The sequence below is a fragment of the Heterodontus francisci genome, chromosome X (assembly GCF_036365525.1).
Source record: "Heterodontus francisci isolate sHetFra1 chromosome X, sHetFra1.hap1, whole genome shotgun sequence".
Classification (NCBI taxonomy): Eukaryota; Metazoa; Chordata; class Chondrichthyes; order Heterodontiformes; family Heterodontidae; genus Heterodontus; species Heterodontus francisci.
The window spans coordinates 2,959,367-2,977,406 of record NC_090421.1 but is presented as its reverse complement, the minus strand read 5'-3'; the positions used below and the strand labels follow the sequence as shown (position 1 = coordinate 2,977,406).

The following is an 18,040-nucleotide window of genomic DNA, read 5'->3' as shown; positions in this document are numbered from 1 at the left end:
AAAGAAGCCCATAAGCTCCTCAAACTTAGTGTTCAAGGCAAAGATAGAGATGGTGGAGGAAAGGAGTTTGAAGTTGTTCCTGCTCTCCAGGATGATCTTAGACGAATATGAGGACTTGGCTGTGGGAAATATGCACTGATACAGCTTGAGGAGGTCAAGCAAGGTCTGGCAGTAGATAACTGGCCTGCTATCCAGTGAGTTCAAGCTTATAGCCACTGAGATTTCAGACATCAGAGGTGGCTATTGTACCAGGCAGAGTGCTGGGGGTGGGGACTGTCCAGGATATACTAGGGCTATGGACATTGAATGTTGAAGTGATACGCTGTGGAGGATATTAGCAAGAGGTTGGAGTGAGATACATCTGACAGTTGGAGCTATTCTTTTTCTGAGATGGATGATGATAGCGGAGGGGGTTTGGAACAGTCAGGGGTTTATTATAAGATATATATTTAACATAAAGAAGACCAGGAAACGATTGCAGAGAAGTTTGTGTGTGACAGACATTTCTAATGTATCAAGGCCTTATGTTGAAGGAGTTGGTGTGTTGTAGCCGTCAATGTGGAGAGTAAGATTGAGAGATGAGGAACATAAGCTCAGGTGAGGCTAAAACTGTTCAGAATAAGGAGTTGTTCAGTATAGAGGCTGAGGGCAGTAAGGAAAGCTCTTGGAGGTTGGTGAGAGGATGTGGCAGACAAGACGAACCTTGATGGAGAAATGGAAGAGAGTGAAGTGTTTGAACATGGAGAAAGAAATGGAAGAATGAGGGGATGGACTAAGGTGGGATTTGGAAATACGTATGACACTTCCGCCACTGGTGATTTGGTGGAGTATGGTGCTGGGAAGGAGGGTAGCCAGCAATGGAGAAGGAGGTACCATTTGTGAGTCAGATTTCAGTCAAGTCCAGTATGTGCATGTTTTTCTACAGGATGGGGATGGTCGTGGTGGATGGGGAGGATTTTGTTCATGAGAAGCAGACATTTTTAAAGGACGGTGCAGACAGGAAGGGTGGCCGGAAGTTCAGTAAGGGGGTGGTTGGGTGATAGGAGAAAGAAAAGACTCACTGGGCCTGAAGGGCAATTCAGAAGTGGAAAAGAGGAAGAAGGAAGTTGGGGAAAAGTTTGAGAGATTAATGGTGAAGTAACTTGTGAAGAGGACATAAGGAGGCTACAAAGGGATATAGATAGGTGAAGTGAGTGGGCAAAGACCTAGCAAATGGAATATAATGTGGGAAAGCGGGAAATTGTCCATTTTGGCAGGAAGAATAAAAAAGAAGCGTATTATCTAAATGGTGAGAGATTGCAGAGCTCTGAGATGCCGAGGGATTTGGGTGTCCGAGTGCATGAATCTCAAAAGTTTAGTATGCAGGTACAGCACGTAATTAGGAAAGCTAATAGAATGTTATTGTTTATCGCGAGGGGAATTGAATACAAAAGTAGGGAGGTTATGTTTCAGTTATACAGGGCATTGGTGAGACCACATCTGGAGTACTGTGTACTGTACTGGTCTCCTTATTTAAGGAAAGATGTAAATGCTTTGGAGGCAGTACAGAGAAGGTTTACTAGACTAATACCTGGAATGGACGGGCTGTCTTACGAAGAAAGATTGGACAGGCTAGGCTTGTATCCGCTGGAATTTAGAAGAGTACGAGGCGACTTGATTGAAACATATAAGATCCTGAGGGGTCTTGACAGGGTGGATGTGGAAAGGATGTTTCCCCTTGTGGGAGAATCTAGAACTAGGGGTCACTGTTTAAACATAAGGGGTCGCCCATTTAAGACAGAGATAAGACTTTTTTTCTCTCAGAGGGTCGTGAGTCTTTGGAATTCCCCTACTCAAAAGGCAGTGGAAGCAGAGTCTTTGAATATTTTTCAGGCAGAGGTAGATAGATTCTTGTTAAGCAAGGGGGTGGAAGGTTATCGGGGGTAGGTGGAAATGTGGAGTAATCAGTTCAGCCATGAACTTACTGAATGGCGGAGAAGGCTCAAAGGGCCGAGTGGCTTACTCCTGCTCCTAATTCATATGTTTGTCTGTTCGTATGTAAGGCACTGCGAGACAAACATAGCAGTTGGGTAACAACTAGGGTAGAGTACTGGGCATGTGCCAGGAAAGATGTGGTGAAGGATGCTCAGTTTGAGGCAGAGGAAAGCTGTAAGTCTGTTCAGAAGGAATGAAAGAACTGTGCCAACAGAGAACGGGGTGCAGCAGGAGTTGGTGATAGATTGGGCTGGGGAGCAAGGAGAGAGTAGTTTTTATGAGCTGGGAACACAGAGGAGAGGAACAGGAGCTGGAAAATGAGAGGAGAATGAAGTAAGTAGGGTAGAGAGGCAGCACAACTTTGTTCAAGGGCAACATGCATTATGTGTGCGCAGGGGAACAGCAGCAATAGTGGTGTCGGAATTAACAACAATTGGAGTTCAGGTGCAAAGGGTGGTGACGGACGTTATGATTGATGCTTCAGGTCAAACAGGAATTGAATGAAGCCTGTTGGGAGGTGGAAGTCCACGGCCTGTAGGGAGGTTGAGGTGAGTTCAGGGACAGGTCGGGAACAACTGCAAATGCCAAGGTCAACAAAGTTCAAAGTGAAGAGTATATACAAACCATAAGAATAACTTGTACATGGCTACAAAGTCCTTTGAACAGAGGCTTGAGAAAGACAACTGGAGTCCAGGGCCAGTCCGACATTTAAAGTCTGGGGATTGCCAAGCGATTGGACGATTGGAGGTGTCCTGGGATTGGCCTGAGAGGTCGGAAGGTCAGGGATCAGCATGAGAGGTTGGAGGGTGTGGAATTGGCAGGGGATTGGAGAGACTGGTGTCAGTTTGTGAGTCAAAGATCTGGGGATAGCACCTGGAATTTGCATACAAGTCAGACAGTCTAGGTGAGCAAGATGAGCCAGGGCAGAAACAGCAGCAACTGTAAAAAAGCAACTATAGCCAACAGCAGCACCAGCAGGAGACCAATGACCAACAGCAGCACCAGCAGGAGACACCTATGGCCAACAGCAGCACCAGCAGGAGAGAGCTATGGCCAACAGCAGCACCAACCAACAGGAGAGCCTCCATGGCCAACAGCAGCACCAGCAGGACAGCCATGGCCAACAGCAGCACCAACCAACAGGAGAGCAGCCATGGCCAACAGCAGCACCAGCAGGAGAGCCTCCATGGCCAACGGAAGCACCAGCAGGAGAGCCTCCATGGCCAACAGCAGCACCAGCAGGAGAGCCATGGCCAACAGCAGCACCAACCAACAGGAGAGCAGCCATGGCCAACAGCAGCACCAGCAGGAGAGCCTCCATGGCCAACAGCAGCACCAGCAGGAGAGCCTCCATGGCCAACAGCAGCACCAGCAGGAGAGCCTCCATGGCCAACAGCAGCACCAGCAGGAGAGCCTCCATGGCCAACTGCAGCACCAGCAGGAGAGCCTCCATGGCCAACAGCAGCACCAGCAGGACAGCCTCCATGGCCAACAGCAGCACCAGCAGGAGAGTCTCCATGGCTAACAGCAGCGTCAGCAGGAGAGCCTCCATGGCCAACAGCAGCGTCAGCAGGAGAGCCTCCACGGCCAACAGCAGCGTCAGCAGGAGAGCCTCCACGGCCAACAGCAGCGTCAGCAGGAGAGCCTCCATGGCCAACAGCAGCACCAGCGGGAGAGCCTCCATGGCCAACAGCAGCATCAGCAGGCGAGACTCCATGGCCAACAGCAGCACCAGCAGGAGAGCCTCCATGGCCAACAGCAGCAGAGCCTCCATGGCCAACTGCAGTACCAGCAGGAGAGCCTCCATGGCCAACTGCAGCACCAGCAGGAGAGCAGCCATGGCCAACAGCAGCACCAGCAGGAGAGCCTCCATGGCCAACAGTAGCACCAGCAGGAGAGCCTCGATGGCCAACAGCAGCATCAGCAGGAGAGCCTCCATGGCCAACTGCAGTACCAGCAGGAGAGCCTCCATGGCCAACTGCAGCACCAACAGGAGAGCCTCCATGGCCAACTGCAGTACCAGCAGGAGAGCCTCCATGGCCAACTGCAGCACCAGCAGGAGAGCCTCCATGGCCAACAGCAACACCAGGAGAGCAGCCATCGCCAACAGCAGCACCAGCAGGAGAGCCTCCATGGTCAACAGCAGAACCAGCAGGAGAGCCACCATGGCCAACTGCAGTACCAGCAGGAGAGCCTCCATGGCCAACTGCAGTACCAGCAGGAGAGCCTCCATGGCCAACTGCAGTACCAGCAGGAGAGCCTCCATGGCCAACTGCAGCACCAGCAGGAGAGCAGCCATGGCCAACAGCAGCACCAGCAGGAGAGCCTCCATGGCCAACAGCAACACCAGCAGGAGAGCCTCCATGGCCAACAGCAGCACAAGCAGGAGAGCCTCCATGGCCAACAGCAGCACAAGCAGGAGAGCCTCCATGGCCAACAGCAGCACCAGCAGGAGAGCCTCCATTACCAACAGCAACACCAGCAGGAGAGCCTCCATGGCCAACAGCAACACCAGCAGGAGAGCCTCCATGGCCAACTGCAGCACCAGCAGGAGAGCAGCCATGGCCAACAGCAGCACCAGCAGGAGAGCCTCCACGGCCAACAGCAACACCAGCAGGAGAGCCTCCATGGCCAACAGCAACACCAGCAGGAGAGCCTCCATGGCCAACAGCAGCACCAGCATAACCATGAAGCAGTTTTTAGCGTAGGCTACTTGCAATTAGAAAGAGAAAGATTTTCTCCTTTAGCCTAGTTCAATTTCCTGCTGAGTCTTGTAGTGGAAGATTCCTTAAGAGGCACTGGCGATAGAGTAACTCACTGCCTTTGGAGCCACTTCATTGCCTTTCTTGATAGGAATGCTGAAAGGTGCTGGAGGAAGAAAAGGAGCAGCCTGAAGGAGCTATTATGACAATTCCAATGAAACTGCTGGCAGGAAGGATTACTGAGCCTGGTACACAGGCTCTGACAGACAGATGGCAATGGATTTTGGAAATCCATTCCAGAAGCCATACAGGACATGCTCATCAGAAAACCCTCAGCAAAAACCTATTTCCCCCTCTCATTGTAAGTAGCTTTATTCCATTAAAACACAGCAAACGATTACCCCTCGCGCACCCCCCCCCCCACCACCCATCCCAACCACACTGCCGCAATTGGTAAATATGGTGCATGTGTGGTACTGAGCCATATAGACCAGGAAGGTCTCAGGGGTGCTTCCTGGTCTTGCTAAGTTAGCTGACCTCAGCCAGGAGGATGGCAGGGGTGCCACAATTTGCCACCATACCAGACCGAGCAGTGCAATTACCCAGTGTTACAGCTGATGAACTCCATTGCTGAAAGCAGATGATCAGTAAAGATCCGAGGACAAGGACACTCTTGTGGCTTAATGCCCTGGCTGAGCCTGAATAGCTGAATGCCTGTCCAATTGCCCAATTGAAAAATAGGAAATAACATTAAGGCAGAGAAACCACTTCATAAAAGTGGGTGTTTTATTTTGACATAATTTTATCAGAAATGGAACTGCATAGTAATGGATTATATCTCAGCTGGAATGTTAAAGGGAGATGGAGAAGCTACAGCCCAACGAAGCAAGAAAATCAGCCAAAGGACTGAAAAGGGACGTTATTATCCTGACATGCAGGAACGCAAAGGATCCACAGGGCAGGTTCCTGTCATTTATCCCAGTAAAAGCTTCTGGGACACTCAGACCAAACTGGATCAAACATACAATGGGTACCAAACTGTTGAGAATCAGACTTCAATCGGGGAGGTCATGTACGGATGCAATCTTTTGCCTGAGAGTCAAAGGAAAAGTGGCTGGAGTATCTGCTATTATCAATAACATGAGCACAAGGCAGCAATTGATAGTGTGATTCTGGTGAAAGATGAAGAGAATGTGTGGGTTGTCACCAAAGACCATAAATAAAATGGGCTGCATAGCAATCCAGACCAGCATTGCCTCAAGTTCAATCCCTGACTTGCACTGAATTACCTGCTCTTAACCAGGGAAGTAGTAGGGACCCTACGATTGACCTCAGCTTCCCTGGGCTAGAGAAGGAGACAAAAACATCAGCAAGGGTTCCTGCTACTGAGCGTTATCCAGTGACCTCTGCTGGAAAGTGTTTGTGGGTATACACTGTGCGAGGAAAGGACTGGGCTCAGCTGCGGTGGGCTACTTGGTAAAATAGCCTGCTTCACACACAGTGTTGAGATCTAGGCATGAAGGATGGTTTGCGCAAGGTACCAGGGGACTGCTGGTGCCCATGGAACCATATCTCAGCATGCGTCAGCACCTTTAGAAAAAACAGGAGAGAAAAAAATGAACGCCAGGAATAAAGTTGGCAAGTCCCAGAGGTGTGTCGGAGTAGCAGGATCGCAGGGATTTTGCATAGAGAATGAAGGAAGAGAAAGGCCAGTGGGGTCACCAATACTGTATAGCATTCTCATCAACTGTGTCAACATGGCATACCCTTTGAACTTGCAATTAACATCATGGGGGTGAAATTCCTCTGTTAACCAGACAGAGTTAACATGTTGATTTTAAATAACTTCATAAAAATAGTGCAGACAGGAATTTCTTTCAATTGTGTTAACCAATGCTCTAAAATTAGCGCAGAGAGGAAATTAGGCCCTTTGATGACAATACTTGCATTTATATAGCGCCTTATCACGTCGAAATGGCTCAAATGCTACACAATGAATTATTTTGAAGTGTGTGATAGTCCTTATGTAGAACACAAGAAGGTGATACATTCTGAATGATGCCAACATAAGTTATAGTTAATGATGAAAATATCAGAATTGGACAAATAGGGAACCAGTTGCAGGTGACACTCACGTAACTCTGGGACGAAGCCCCGAATATCAGGAGACCCGTGGTTACCTTAGTTTAATTGCTGCACAGAATGAGTCAATAAGAGAAGCTGAACATAAGCAACGATACGCAGATGAAGTGTTTGGAATGTTAAGAAAGTTCTGGGAACAAGAACCCACCATTACCGATTTAATTCAAGACCTACAATGCAGTGCACTACATCGCTCCGGCACAGGAACAAAGGCTTGTTGCTTTTAACCGGAGATGCCTCAAAGGACCTTTGAGATTGAGTGGCAACAGCAAGCCAAGAATAATGTTGTCAGGGAAAGAAGATAGTTGGAATCAGTGTCCCAGATAATCAAGCCTAAGAAATTGCCATGGACTATTCAGACTCTTAAAATATCCAGTCAAGATTACCTCAGTAGGTCTGCCAAGGATCTACAATAAAAAAGAAATACACAAGGCAGGCGCCAGACTGGATGCAGAGCCAGAGCCACCAAAGATATAGAAAATACAAAACTGAGTAAGAGACCATGACATTTACAGTTGCGGATTTCAGTTGGTCCTGAAACCAATACCGGGTAGAGATAGCGATCCACGCAGTGATCAGATTTGCTTTTAACGAAGACCTGACTTTTGTGCAAGTTGCTCTCAATTGGAGCTGCCTAGGACTCCCTGTACTTTTAGCAAATGTGTTACTGGGTCCTGTATCTGACAGCCTTAATAAACATCAGAGAAAATTACCCGTATTGCAGTGGAATGCGCAATTCGCGTTCATCAGTTACTCTTCTACGTATGCATTCGCCTGTGGGGAAGAAAAGCAAGAGGATATTTTACTTCCACATACAAGCCGTTCTACTGCTAGCACGTGGCGTTTGTGACGCACCCTGCCAGAGTTCTAGCCCTTTACGCATTGCTCCAGTATACACCACACTCACTAATTTAGCACTGCTAGAAGATACCAAAATTCTGTAAGTATATTCTTTGTAAATTCCCTCCTGTCCAATCAGCATCTATACTATACTGTCTGTTTTCTGTCTTGGTCTTTGGTACTTTACTGCTAATTCACTGAGCAATAAGCTCTCTAACTACTACAGGTGTTTCCCCAGAAAGCACCAAAGGGTCAAAGGGCCCCATTCTGCTCAAACCTTCCGCTCCTCCTCCGCCATTGCATGGCTCACAAGCAATAAGCAGTGTTGATTTGTGTCTCTATGCAACACATTTTCTGGCTGGGCACTAAGAAAAGAAGCAATTAGTAATTTATTTTATTGTGGATGTGACTCCCTTTTTTTTTTTGAAAGGTGTTTTATCCTCTTCCCCTTTTTTGGTTCTCCTCACATTAAGTACTGACCCCAGCCAACCCATCCCATGCATCCACCATTACTCTGAAGTTGGCTACCTAGGAGATGTGTAAGAGTAGTCCCCTGTAACTCTCTCACAGCAGCACAATTGACCAGGATCAAACCTGCCTCCCATCACTCTCTGGTGCATTGGTGCAATACTGAGCAATGTGCCAGATAGAAAAATATTTTTCTATGATATGCCACCCAGATTGCCCATTTCTAGTGTCACACACAGGAGAAAGACACAAGGGGCGCCTGTCAAAGCAAGCCACTGAAGGATTCAATGTCTTTATGTTAAAACAATTATAGTAAAAATGTGCTAATAGCCATTGGTGACAGGTAAGAGACAGTCGAGGTGGAACTTAGCTACACATGGTCTCAAAGCCGACTTATGGCACCTGGGTGCACTGGAAGTTACCATGCTGCCTGCTCTCAGCATCGCCCCATGTCCTCCCTCAGACCTGGTTATTTATTTGTATGTTGAATATTGGTGGGAACAAATAGTGATCACGACACCTGGAAAATATCCAACCTGCAACTTCCTTTGAGGTAAAATTCCACTGAGATATCAGCACACAAACCTGTTGACACTTTCATTTAAATTCCTTTGACTATTTCCACAAAGATGTTCACACCAAATAAACTGGCCAACATCTTTGTTAAAAGGGATTTCACACATCGCATTCTTATGCTAATATCGCACACTGCAATTTCACCTCACCTCGGTGAAATCACTCAACCTCACCCTCACAACTGCCTCAATTACATGAGAAATTGGAGCATCGCACATTTAGATGAGCTAAGTCGCTTTTCCTGCTCCTGCCTCCTTAAAATAATCTATTTATGCTACTTCCCAACTGAATAACCTTTTATATAAATTACGCCCATTACTTCTTACACACATTAGCCCTCACTCTGCTGAATAGATATAAACTCCACAATATTAGCACAACAAATACAGTGACCAGAGTCTTAAGGGTTAAACTGGCTGTTAAAAATGATAAATATCTTATGAATGAGTGTTATAATTCTAGTAAATGTCTGATGATACATTTGAATGCTTCAGGATTTGCCTCAACTTTTGGGAAGTACTAGTCACTCCTTTTAAGGCATTTTCTCCTCTTCCTCTTGGCTGTTGTCATGCCGTGTATCACTCCTGGCCACAAAGGGCAAGGCAATCACTAAGGGATGTTTGAGAGTTGCTCAGCAGGACTCTACCTCTAATTTTTCTTTCCTTAGTGCAGGGCAGCTCCCCTCAACATTATGATGAGACTAAGGGATTCAGCACATAAGGTATACTAGGCACAAACTGCCTCACCCGACTACTCTGTGATGCACTGTGTTGGAGTGCAGTGCCACCCCAAATCTGCATTTGTTCATACTTTGGCATCAGTTGTTACCAACCAGACAAAAAAGTCATCCTCAAGTAATAATTAGGGTTGCCAACCCTCCAGGATTGCCCTGGAGTCTCCAGGAAGTAAAGAACAGTCTCCAGGACACTGTAGCGAGCAAACCGGGAGGAAAATCATAGAGGCATTAAAAAAATTGTTTTTAAAAAAAAAGTTCTTCTGATACATTTGTTTATTAGTTATAAAAATATTGGACATAGGAAAAAAGGCTATTTGATGGACGATGAAAAATCATCCAATTTGGTAATGAAGAATCTACTCACTTTCTGATTGGTGTGAGGATGGACCAATAGCGGGAATGGAGGGACGGGGCAGTTGCATGCAGGTGATGAACCCTCCAGGAATATGTCTAAACAGAGTTGGCAACCTGAGGGAAAATCAGAGTGCTGCCAACGTCCCCTAATAACTTATTAACAACCAGCTCAAGAGTAACACTGACAGATGCCTTGCAGTAGTTTGCCTGCATGTCATTTTGACTGGGATGTAACCAGGGCCCTGAGAGCTCTGTGATTCCACGGCTGCAGAAAGTACCCCAGAATTTCTCCCCCAAATTGGAAAATTTCTCTCCTGCCACTTGTTTCCTTTCCCAAATAGTTTCCTTCCATTGCAACTACATTGGAACCAATACCTGGTGTTCTGAGTCAAAATGGTATCAATTGGCATCAATATTCTAATTCTAATCCCCCCATTGACATGGAGCTCACTAATCCCCAGCATTGCACATCTTGCATTTCACTTACTGTCGAAGTGGGCAAGGTATGAAATGCAGGAGGATTACGTAACCCCAGTGATCTCAGCTCATTAATCGGCTGCTTTTACAGAAGCTCAGAGTCCAGTTTAGCAGGTGAAGTGTTCAAAGTGTGAAATATATGGGGATAAACAAACTACAAATCAATGAGGATTGCAAAGAAAAGGAGAGAGCGAGAGAGACAGGAAGAGAGAGAAAGAAATGACTTGCATTTATATTGCGCCTTATCATGTCTCTCAGAAACGTCTCAAGGTGCTTCACATACAATGAATTACTTTGAAGTGCAGTGACTGTTGCTTTGTAGGCAAACGCGGCAGCCATTTTGCGCACAGCAAGATCCCACAAACAGCAGTGAAACAAATGAGCAACTAGTTTTTTGGTGGTGTTAGTTGAGGGAGGAACTTTGGCCAGGATACCAAGGAGAACTCCCCACTCTTCTTCCAATCCGTGGGATCTTTAATAACCACCTGAACAGGCAGACAGGTGATCTGAACGTCGGCACCTCCAACAGTGCAGTGCTGCCTTAGTGCTGTACTGGGAGTATTAGCCTAGATTTTGGGCTCAAGGTGCTGGAGTGGGGCCTGAAGCCACAACCTTCTGACTCTTATGCAAGAGTGCGATCAACTGAGTTATCAAATGAGCCACGCTGGCACACAGTTGACACCATTTGGATTTGTTACACCAGGTATTGGTTACCCGCTAGGCAGGTAAAGTGTGCAAGGTGTGAAACACATGGGGATTATCTAACCCCCATTAATTTCAGCCCCATATCAGCTGGCTTTGTAGCAGATCTGAATCTAGCCTCTTGTCCTCAGTGTTCTGAATGTGTAAAGTGACAGCATTTATAAAATGTATCTTCTGGTGCAATTAACAGCCTCAGGATCAAATTTTTCCTGGTTAAAATTGCAGCAACATATTTCCTTGCTTGTTTACTGTGCTGGGGAATTGAGATTATGTTGTTGAATCTAACACTGAGTAGTGGCAGTATTTGTTTATCAATAGGCACTGAGCTCACTGGCACTTTAAACACACTAGTGTTATACAATTGAATCATTTTAAACTTGCATTTGAAAGGGAAATAGCAGTTTGAACATGCCTGGGCTCTGCACACCATACTGGAAGATACATTGTTGTAAATAGTAACATTTCAATCAAAAAGCCGCCAGTTTAGCTAGCTGCCACTTAGCACCTAGCTGTCCCATTTAGCTCGGTGAAAGGTCAGGTGAGATTGGCTAGATGTTAAGTGACAGCTATTACTGTAAACAGCTAAGCAATACATGGGCTTTCAGAGGCTGAGCACAGCAAACTGCTTTTAGACAGTTTTAAAATACCAGCTTTTCTAAATATTTTAAAATATTCTCAAGCCGCAGAATTTTGTTGGATTTGTCACAGAATTCTAGGGGCCTTGGATATTATGCATCGCCAGGGAGAGAAGGTAGCTTAAAAAGCATGGTAGGGGGTGGAGGGGTGCCCCCTCCAGCAACCTTCGGAATAAATGCACTGCCTAGAGTGAAACTGAGCTACACAGACCAGAATGGCCCCTGGTCTGCATGGAGCTAGCTGGGGTGGATGGTCGGGGCACGACAATTGGGCCTAAGAGCCTCTCAGAAATGGAGGAAAAATTTAGATGCAGAGTCAGCGCACGACAATCTCGTACACCTTGCAGAGCACTGATGACCAAAGCTTGGGAGCCAGTCACCTGCTTGCTCTCTTGCCTGTGGAATGGTCCATGGCACTGGGAGAGAAGCAACCCGAGAGAGAGGGAGAAATCTCTAAAGAAGGAATGCAGATACAATATCAATGCGGATTTCTGTTGCCTCTGCTCTATTGTGGTGCAATATTATGGCTTCAGAGAGGCCTCATTAGAAAAGGGAGGCAATTATACCTTGACAGAATCTGTCGAGACATGACTCACCCTTACTCGTGGAAGAGGATGATGGTGTGGGAGGCGTCACTGGGACAGGGGCCTGCTTTTTTGCCTTCTTCACAGGGGTTTTGAAGAGTGTTGAGGATTCTGGAGAGCGGGTGCTGGGGGCACCAGCGCTATCGGCATCGGCGTCAGACAGCGTGAGAGTTGACATGACCAGTTTCGAAAGGATTTTTACTGCTACAGCGTCGGGGTCCTCGCACTCATCGGTTTCACTGTCCGAGACAGTTAAATCTGTACAGAATTAAAAAGCAGTGCCATTAAATTCGACAGAAAGAGCTATTCACAGATGCACAACAGTAAATCTCAAAGGACACCAATAACATTTTTGCTTCAAAATAGAAAAATGAGTAACACTTGCTCAATTTGCCTCCCCCCCCCCCCCCCTCTAGTAAAACAAGTGCTGACTCATAACTTAACAAAGACAACTAATGATTTCTTCCAGGGAGAATTAAAGTTGTGACCCAAGGAATGAGTAGGTCTATCCTGGTCAAATTGCCTACCTGGGTACTCCTTTCTTCAAATGGACTTGCGAATATTGTTTGTTGCTGAATAATTTAACAGATTTGATATCTAATATTACTAATACTGGCTGTTTTGTAATAGCAGCTGTGGTCGCCATTTGGGAATTGTTGTTGATGTATCATGTTTTTCCCTTCATTGTTCTGGTTTACACCATCTCAATCTTATTTTGGCACTTGGGCGAGGCAAGATGGCAAAAGCCCATGGTAATACATTGCCTTGAACGTAGTAAAACGTCCCAGCCAAGGCGCTTTGCTTCAGCATTAGCAGACAAAAACTGCACTAGTAATTTAAAAGGGAGGTGTTCCATTTCTGTGCTGCCAATGGGAGTATATATATTGGGAAATGTGCAACCCCAATCCATGATTATTTTGCCAATTACCCTGAAAGCTCCAAGTGACAAAGAAGTTGAGGGTGGTGATGGTTGTCGTTGCCACTGATAGGGCCTGGCAGACAGTTGACTACAGATCTCTATGGACCACGGGACACAGCTCAGTCACAGCCTCCTGGTGAACCGCCTGGGCCTCCTCGTGTTTTTTTCCTTGGCCGTGCTGCTACGCCCTCTCTTCAAGATTTTATTGACAGTGTAGATGCAAGAGTGATACAATATACGACAACAACAATTTGCATTTCCATAGCATATGTAGCGTAGTAAAACATCGCAGGTGCTTAGGACAGGTGACCAAAAGCTTCCTCAAAGAAGTAGGATTTAATGAGCGTCTTAAAGGAGGAGAGAGTGGTAAAGTAGTTAGAAAGAACTGCTGGACTTTTGGTGCTATTCTGAGGATTCCTACCCTCCAAAAATGGGTTAAGAAACACCAGGAATAAGTTGAGAAGCTGATTTTAACTTGTTAAAATTCCTAACTTTGCAACTGCATAATCAAATCAAAAAGTGAGGATTTCACTCCAACTCAGACCTGGGTTTAACAAATTTAACAAAGTGGATGGTTTGGAGCGTTATCACAGTAGTGATAGAAGTGAACCACACAGAGCCAGTTTTTGCCCCAGAGCATGGGAACAATAGTTGCCCTAAAAAGAATCAGATTACCTTTTCTAGGCGATGATGTACGTGGTGTCATCAGGAGGGAGGCTGAGGTTTGAGTTTCATTGAGTGAAGATTTGAAAAGATTCAAACTTTCTAGTGAAGGAGCAAGTGTTGAGTCAGAGAGGGAGAGGGCGGAGACATCCTGCTTCAGAGACATTTTTACTTCTGCATCATGACAGTCGTTCAATTCATTATCCGACTCACCAGTGAGCTCTATAGAGTTAGTGAAGAAAGAAAAGTATTAGATAGTGAGCAAGTTTAGAAACTGCCATTGTTGCCATTTAGTCCCCAGGGTAACAACTTCCAAATGTTATGGGGTAATAGTGATGGGCCAAAAATTTGTGCCCACAATCCCCACATACTCTCCAGGACACTCTTGTACACCTTCAGGTCACCAGTTACAGAGCAGCATAGACTGAAGCCTGAGAACTAGTCATTAATCCAGGGAAGGCATGTGGGATAGGAGACCAAGAGAGGGCAAAGACTTAAAATATCTTAACACTCTCCCTCACCCCCCTAAAAAATCCCCATCCAGTGGATCAATTCCTTTCTTTCCTCCCTCTTTCCCTTCTGCTCCTGAAGAGATTCACTCTGGTCCACAAGTGCTGGTAGCACTGCAGTACCCTGTCCAAGTGTCCATTCTTCATACATGAGTCTAAATTATGAGTGCTGGAGACTATTTGACTGTGGGAGCCATTACAGCCAAGCCTATCCTGTCCTCACTCAATGTTTACACAAATGCACTTCACAGTAGGGAGCTGGGGGTGGGGTGCACTGGATGGTGATAAGAAGCAGAAATCCAGGCTGAACTTTCCCCTTTCTAGCCTAAGAATGCTGCTCCTAATTGTACTGCCCCAGCTGAGATCAGCTAATTAAATAAGACCAGGCAGGGAACCTGGGCCCCTCTTGGTGTGTATGGCTCAGTAATACATAGGACAGTACATTTACCAACCGATTCACTGGGGCTGTTCTATTTACGTTCTTTCGATGGCATTGTGTAGCACGACAGAGAGCAGTGTAGGTTCACAACTAGGATTCCTCCCATGTAAGCTCACAATTCTAACTGTACTGGTAGGGAAAGGCTCTGATGTTATACTACATTATGGAATGTTTACTACAATGCACACACAGCTGTACTGGCCAAACCATGTAGGGTGGAAATGCAATGATATTCCATGCAAAAACACACAATTACCAAAGGTATTGGGGATCTTGAAGAGAGCCAAGCCTCTCATGGAGTGGGCAGCAGAGCAGAGAGTAAAGGAGGGACTGTGCTTTCCAGGAGTCTCCAGTTCATTCTTATCAGAGCCATCTTAGTTATCTTATCTTAGAGATACAGCACTGAAACAGGCCCTTCAGCCCACCGAGACTGTGCCGATCATCAACCACCCATTTACACTAATCCTACACTAATTCCATATTCCTACCACATCCCCACCTGTCCCTACCACCTACCTATACTAGGGGCAATTTATAATAGCCAATTTACCTATTAACCTGCAAGTCTTTGGCTGTGGGAGGAAACTGGAGCACCCTGTGGAAACCCACACAGTCACAGGGAGAACTTGCAAACTCCGCACAGGCAGTACCCAGAATTGAACCCGGGTCGCTGGAGCTGTGAGGCTGCGGTGCTAACCACTGCGCCACTGTGCCGCCCTCATAATGTGACTGACTGCTAGACTCTGCAGAATATGGGAAAGTTTTGATTTGACAGAATTATGAAAAGGAGTTCATGGAGGCAGTACGCTTTTAACAAAGTGACCAATTAAAAAGGAGCTTCCCCAGTGGCTCAGAGGATAAATGCACGACCTGGCTTCCTACTGAGCCATTCAAACCTGAAAAGCCCCAGGTCCAATATACATTGTCAGAGCTCCCCGGAGTTCAGTCTCCAGTCTGTGTTGAGTTGGCTGATTTCAGCCAGGACAGAAGTCTGGTTGCTACAATGTTCCAGTGCACCAGATTAGGAAAGGGATGGGGGTAATATCAGATAGGGTCCTCATTCCTCAGCACCATCCACTACTGGGAAATGCCTGCACGTGTGTGGATGTTTGAGAAGAGCAGGATCAGGGTCGGCTGCAGTGCTCTGCACAGTTAAATGCCCTCCCAACATTCATGGCTTGTGGTCGCACATGAAGGGTAGTCAATTGTCCGAGGTACCAAAGGGCTGCTGCCACCTACGAAGCCCTACCACAGCATAAATCAACACCTTCAGCAAGGCAAGGGCAAAAAGAGATATAACGTCCCTGTGATTTTTCTCCCACTGATTGATTTGTATGAGGAAAACGGTTACAGTAAGAGATCTGCAGTGAAAGTCTGCCATTAGGTGGGTTTATGGCTTCAAAAAGAAACAGCGCAAAGAGAAGGGATTCAGTAAAATGTGAGGCTTCATCCCATTTAGAATTAAGTTCATACACATCTATACTACAGAGAATGCTGCCTTGGATCAAAGTGATATGTGGTACAAAGTCAAATTACCCATGAAATATGATGAGGTATACGGCGTCACTACTACTGAGGCTGGATCATGAGGAAATTCCTTAAGTGGAATGTTGAAGCTTATAGAGTTTTCTAGAGAGTGGTCACCATCGTAGTCAAAGAACGGATGTGTGGAGATGTCTTGGTTTGAGGGCATTTTCAGTTCCTCCATCTTTGACTCAATGCAGCCATTAACGTCATTGTCGGAGCTCTGTCTGGACTCTGTAAAATACATAAACCTTGTCTAATTTTGCAGCATCCAATTTTTTTAAATAACTCACAGCACAAGACACAACTCACAGGGTTGGCCTGGATTACATCTTATTACGGGGAGGGGGGAGAAATTGTACCTTTCAAACAGTTTACTTTAATATGGGAAACAGAAAGGGTTGGAAGGCAATTTACAATTTAGGGTGGCACAGTGGCGCAGTGGTTAGCACCACAACCTCACAGCTCCAGCGACCTGGGTTCAGTTCTGGGTACTGCCTGTGCGGAGTTTGCAAGTTCTCCCTGTGTCTGTGTGGGTTTCCACAGGGTGCTCCAGTTTCCTCCCACAGCCAAAGACTTGCAGGTTAATAGGTAAATTGCCCTTAGTGTAGGTAGGTGGTAGGAGAATGGTGGGGATGTGGTCGGGATTAATGTAGGATTAGTATAAATGGGTGGTTGATGTTCGGCACAGACTCGGTGGGCTGAAGGGCCTGTTTCAGTGCTGTATCTCTCTATGACAACACTTAGAAAAATTGATGAACATGAGGTGTTACCTTACAAACACTTAACACTGTCACTACTTTAATGGCTGTGTTAACCTTTTTAAAATAAACATATTGAAAGCTGCTGGTTAGTGTGGCTTGCACATCCAGTCACCCCCAGGATGCACACATCCTGCCTCTTCTGTTCAACAGAACCTGACATGTCCCATTTGAACATTTTTACTTCTTCCCCAATGTTCTCCTCACCCTCACCCTGCCCCTCCCCCCCCCCCCCCCCCCCCCAACTCCCTCCTAGAAGGTGCTGACTCTTGCTGGGGTTTGATTTCACAGATAGAAATCAGAGCACAGAAGGAAGCCATTCAGCCCATCATGGTGGTGCTGGTGCTAGCTCTTCGTTTGGAGCTGTCTACACTAATCTGGCTTCCCTGTATCCTTATATCTTCTGCCTTTTCAAATACTGATTCAACTGCCTCTGAAATTATATTACAGTCTATGATAATCCTCAGGATTATTACTAAAAGAAAAAAGTTAGAAGACATTTTTTTTCATCCAGAGGGTTACTGGAATATGGAATGTTTTGTTACAAGTGACTACTGAGGCTCACAATGTCTGTTCTTCCCAGTTTACCCAAAATGGACCTAAAACTAATTGGCCTATCATTTTGTGGCTTATCCCATTCCTCTTTTCTGAACAGGGGTGGAATATATGCCATCCTCCAATCCCCTGGCACAACTCATGTTTTTGGAAATTTATGTTTAGAATCATAGAATGGCTACAGCACAGGAGGAAGCAATTCGATCCGTCAAGTCTGTGCAAGAGTAACTCACCTAGTCCCACTCCTTGCACAGCACTCAAAATGAAAAGTGAAAGTCTCTGGGAGCAGTTCCGGTGATTGCAAAGGATGCCCGTTTCCTGCTTGTGGTACACCACACTGCAGTCTTACAGTTTCTCTTGAACTAATAAAGACATTTTGTTGACACAAAAGGGCCTGGTTGCCTTGTGGGTTTTCTTGATAAAACACTACCTCCTTTTAGCATAAATGTTAATAAGAAAACACTGAGTATTGCTGGGTAT

General features: G+C 46.1%; 1 protein-coding gene across 4 annotated transcripts in view; it reads right to left on the bottom strand.

Moving 5' to 3' along the window:
• LOC137358608 (bromodomain adjacent to zinc finger domain protein 2A-like) overlaps positions 1-18,040 on the bottom strand; it is a 123,376-nt gene that overhangs the window by 64,875 nt on the left and 40,461 nt on the right. For all 4 annotated transcript variants that reach the window (XM_068024662.1, XM_068024665.1, XM_068024663.1 and 1 more), the window contains 4 exons: positions 16,257-16,478; positions 13,785-13,994; positions 12,203-12,448; positions 7,532-7,592 (listed from right to left, as the gene is read on the bottom strand). In XM_068024662.1, the coding sequence (XP_067880763.1) occupies positions 7,532-7,592; positions 12,203-12,448; positions 13,785-13,994; positions 16,257-16,478 (739 nt within the window). The remainder of the gene's footprint in view (positions 1-7,531; positions 7,593-12,202; positions 12,449-13,784; positions 13,995-16,256; positions 16,479-18,040) is intronic.